General features: G+C 45.5%; 1 protein-coding gene across 1 annotated transcript; it reads right to left on the bottom strand.

Moving 5' to 3' along the window:
* Positions 1–1,754: 1,754 nt before the first annotated feature.
* LOC143961228 (C3a anaphylatoxin chemotactic receptor-like) lies at positions 1,755–3,434 on the bottom strand. The gene has a single exon (XM_077470461.1). The coding sequence runs from the start codon at positions 3,427–3,429 to the stop codon at positions 2,470–2,472; it is 960 nt and encodes a 319-aa protein (XP_077326587.1). The 5' UTR covers positions 3,430–3,434; the 3' UTR covers positions 1,755–2,469.
* Between the last annotated feature and the right edge of the window lie 912 nt (positions 3,435–4,346).

Here is a 4,346-nt window from a genome sequence, read left to right as displayed (position 1 = left end):
GCACTGCCTCTATTCAAATAATGTCTTGTATTTTATTAATTTTTTTCAATGAATATAAGTCATTCTCTGATTGGGCGAGGTGGAGATCATGTTGTCACTGCTCCTCCTCTCCACCTTTTCCACTGACAAAAATGTCAGCAATAGCGGGCAAACTGACTTTGGAAAGTGTGCCATGTGGTAGACCCTCTTGTGGAACTCAAGTGGGACCTGGAAAATCGCAGCTCTCGCTGTAGTAGCGGCAACTACTACAGCAGTGGGGGTTAACAATCTTGATATGGTGGGCCTCAAGCGTGGTCCTCAACATCGCCAAAGGGCTGCACATAAAATTCTATGAGTATTCAATGCCAGAGACAGCAGAAACACAACAGGACATAATCAAAGCCTAATGACTTGGTACAGCAGATAGTCAGAGCCTGCAGACATGGTATAGGAGATGGTCAGAACCTGCAGATATGATACAGGAGATGGTCAGAGCCTGCAGACATGATACAGGATATGGTCAGAGCCTGCAGACATGGTATAAGAGATGGTCAGACTGCAGACATGGTATAGGAGATGGTCATAGACTGTGTACATGCTGCAGGAGATGGTCAAAGACTGCAGACATGGTATAGGAGATGGTCAGAGACTTTTGACATGCTGTAGTAGATGGTCAAAGACTGTGGACATGGTATAAGAGATGGCCAGAGACTTTGGACATGGTATAGGAGATGGTCAAAGACTGCAGACATGGTATAAGAGATGGTCAGAGACTTTCGACATGCTGTAGATGGTCAAAGACTACGGACATGGTGTAGGAGATTATCAGAGACTGCGGACAGGATACAAGAGATGGTTAGAGACTGTGGACATGCTGCAAGAGATGGTCAGAGACTGAGGACATGGTATAGGAGATGATCAGAGACTGTGGACATGGTATAGGAGATGGTCAGAGACCACAGACATGATACAAGTGATGGTCAGAGACCATGGACATATTGAGACTGGTAGAAGTTACTGCCTTAGCAAGACCATAAGAAATACAGATTTTGTGCCTGCAGGGTTCCCCGAGGGCCGCAAAAAAGTTTTTATAGGACTGCATGTGGCCTCTGGGTCCCAAGTTGGGCACCAGGGTAGTACAGTGATTCCTATTAAATAGGGGCCTAATAGGGGCTACATTAGGGCCCTTGCCACATGTTTTTTGTCCTGGTGCCTGTTACTGTTTTCTGCTGGAGATATTCACCATCTCTATTTGTCCTGCAGACCGCAGTCAATGAGACTGAAAGTGTTGACAAGTCCAAAATTTTGCAGCTTTCCACCAGATCAAGAGACAAGGCCAAATCTTCCTTTGGGGATTTCCCCTCACTTTGTAGAGATTTTCTCTGGCTTCCCGTTGCATCTTCTGTCACGGTACTACTACAGTGAGCCCACAGGCGAGCAGTTGACACGGGATCCCCCAGGGCGTGGAGTCTAAGGGCCAGCCGGGTTTCTGCCAGGGACCCCCTTCACGAGGGTTTGGGCTTAGCTGCGTGCTGACCCCAGGTCACGACCCCCGGGTTCACCCTGCTCGCTAGGGGAGTACCAGAAGACAAGGATGGATGAAGCAAAGGAGAGCCAGATAGTGAACCAAGGTCAGGGAGGGCTGCAGACAACGTAATCAGGACAAGCCGAGTCGGTACACAAGAGATCAGTTCACGAGAGGGCAGGTTAAAGCAGGTTACACGAAGGGGGCTCAGAAACAGGCGTTTCTCAAGCAATCAGAAGTTGATCTGGAAGGAATTTAAATAGAGAAGCACATGGGGGCTGGACAGGAAGTAGCAGGAAGGAATGATATAATTAAGCAACAGGTGGAGCCGGCAACACCCATAGTTGCAGAGTGCAGCAGAGCTGAACACAAGCTAGTGGAACAGGTGCCAGCCGACCCACAACAGTAAAGGTAAGACACAGATCAGCTCCGCATGCTGATCTGTGGCATCTTCAGGACAGGAAGTGAAGGGAAGTCTCCTAAATTGGACATAGATAGCGAAATATTCTATCCAAAACAAAAAAAAAATCAATGTTATGACTATGCATAATTATTTAAGTCCAACTCCAGGAATAAGAAAAATAATCTACCCTTTCATTGGCCTCCCCCCTGCACTGCAATAGATAGATGTTCATTATGTCTTGGGGGTGGAGGAGCATGCATTGTTGCTTGTCCTCTCTCCAGCTCCAAAGCTCTGATCTGTAGAAGGTCCCTCAACATCATCACATACAGTGCAGGGCTATTAATCCTGCACTGTATGTGGTGAGGGACTGAGGGAGACCACTACAGAGACCACCTTAGAGAAGAGGCTGCGGGGACCGATCGCACCTCCAAGGTGAGTATTTGCTCCTTATTCAGTCACCCCCTAGATGTAATGGGCATTTAATCCTTGTTCTATTTCTTAGAGTCGGGGGTATAATTACTCTTATCAGTATAAATATCCATCTCACATCAGTATCTTAGTCCTACTCTCGCTCAAGACAAGAGTGCTCTTTAGATGAGGATCTGCTCCTTTTGTATGTGACCGATCTTGATACCTCTTCATTAAACGCATTTTCCATGAGCGCACCTATAGACTGTCGTACTTTACTCTTCATCTCTTTCCCCATGAAGGCGTACAGTATCGGGTTGATACAACTATTAAAGTGAGCCAAGACCTGGGCTGGAGCATTCAAGGAAACCACAAGCTGATCTTCGGTGTACAGCAGAAGAATTCCCATGACGTGGAATGGAGCCCAGGTGATGAAGAATGCCACTATTACGGTAAAGGCCAATATGGTGGTTTTCCTTCCTGCTTTTGAAAGCCGTATATTTTGTGCTTTAAAGGCCAGACGGATGTAGCAGGTAAAAATTATAGCAAGTGGAATCAGAAATCCAAAAACCATTCGAGTAAGAGTGATGGGAACCATATAATCTTTCATGTAGATACATACAGTCATATTATTCTCAATGTCCGTTGTCCGGTAGATGATAGTAGGTAGACCCAATATAACGGACACAATCCAAATAACCAAGCAGACAATCCACACTGTTCTTAAGCAGCGGTGGTTTTGGGCCCACACAGGCCAGACCACCAGGATGCAACGGTCGATGCTGATGGCCACCAGGATAAAGACGCTGGAGAACATATTGAGGATGAGGATGAAGGGTAAAATTTTGCACAAAGCTTTTCCATATGGCCAATGGGGATAGAAATTAATTACTAGGATGAGTGGGACAAATGAGCAACAGATGATATCGGCCAGAGCAAGGTTCCAAAACCAAACGGTACTGACTGTGCGTTTCATCTTCACTCCGGTGACCCAAAGCACCAAAGCGTTGCCGGGGACCCCCACAAGGAAGATGACAAATAGAACCACGATGATGAAAATGTTCCCATAGCTCAAGGACTTGGTTGTGTCCGTCACATTGCTGATATTTGACATCGTTATTTCCTATAAAGACACAGAGAGTTACCGGATGAATGTGATCGTTATCTCGTCTTCTTAAAGGAAGCAATATATCCCTTACTGTATAATATAAGACAGAGATCTTTTTTGCTCCATACTCTTTCCCTCTCTACTGCTCTCTTTTTTGTTTTTATTCTCTCTTATTCTTTGTTGTTGTCCTTCTATCTTCTTTTTTCTTCTGTAACACCATTTCTTTTTTGGATTTTTTTTCTCTCTCCCTCCCACCACCAACAACAACACCAACACCACCAACAATAACAACAACACCATCACCACCAACAACATCACCACCAACACACCCAACACCACCAACAATAACAACAACACCAACAATAACAACAACACCATCACCACCAACACAGCCAACAACACCACCAACACACCCAACAACACCACCAACAATAACAACAACACCATCACCACCAACACACCCAACAACAACACCAACAACACCACCAACAATAACAACAACACCATCACCAACACACCCAACAATAACAACAACACCATCACTAGCAACAACATCACCACCAATACACCCAACACCACCAACAATAACAACAACACCATCACCATCACCACCAACAACATCACCACCAACACACCCAACACCACCAACAATAACAACAACACCATCACCATCACCACCAACAACATCACCACCAACACACCCAACACCACCAACAATAACAACAACACCAACAATAACAACAACACCATCACCACCAACACAGCCAACAACACCACCAACACACCCAACAACACCACCAACAATAACAACAACACCATCACCACCAACACACCCAACAACAACACCAACAACACCACCAACAATAACAACAACACCATCACCAACACACCCAACAATAACAACAACACCATCACTACCAACA

The sequence above is a fragment of the Lithobates pipiens genome, unplaced genomic scaffold, assembly GCF_037356315.1.
Source record: "Lithobates pipiens isolate NorthernLeopardFrog02 unplaced genomic scaffold, aLitPip1_a1.2 Scaffold_110, whole genome shotgun sequence".
Classification (NCBI taxonomy): Eukaryota; Metazoa; Chordata; class Amphibia; order Anura; family Ranidae; genus Lithobates; species Lithobates pipiens.
The sequence above is the reverse complement of the archived record's forward strand: the minus strand, read 5'-3'. Positions and strand labels throughout refer to the sequence as shown.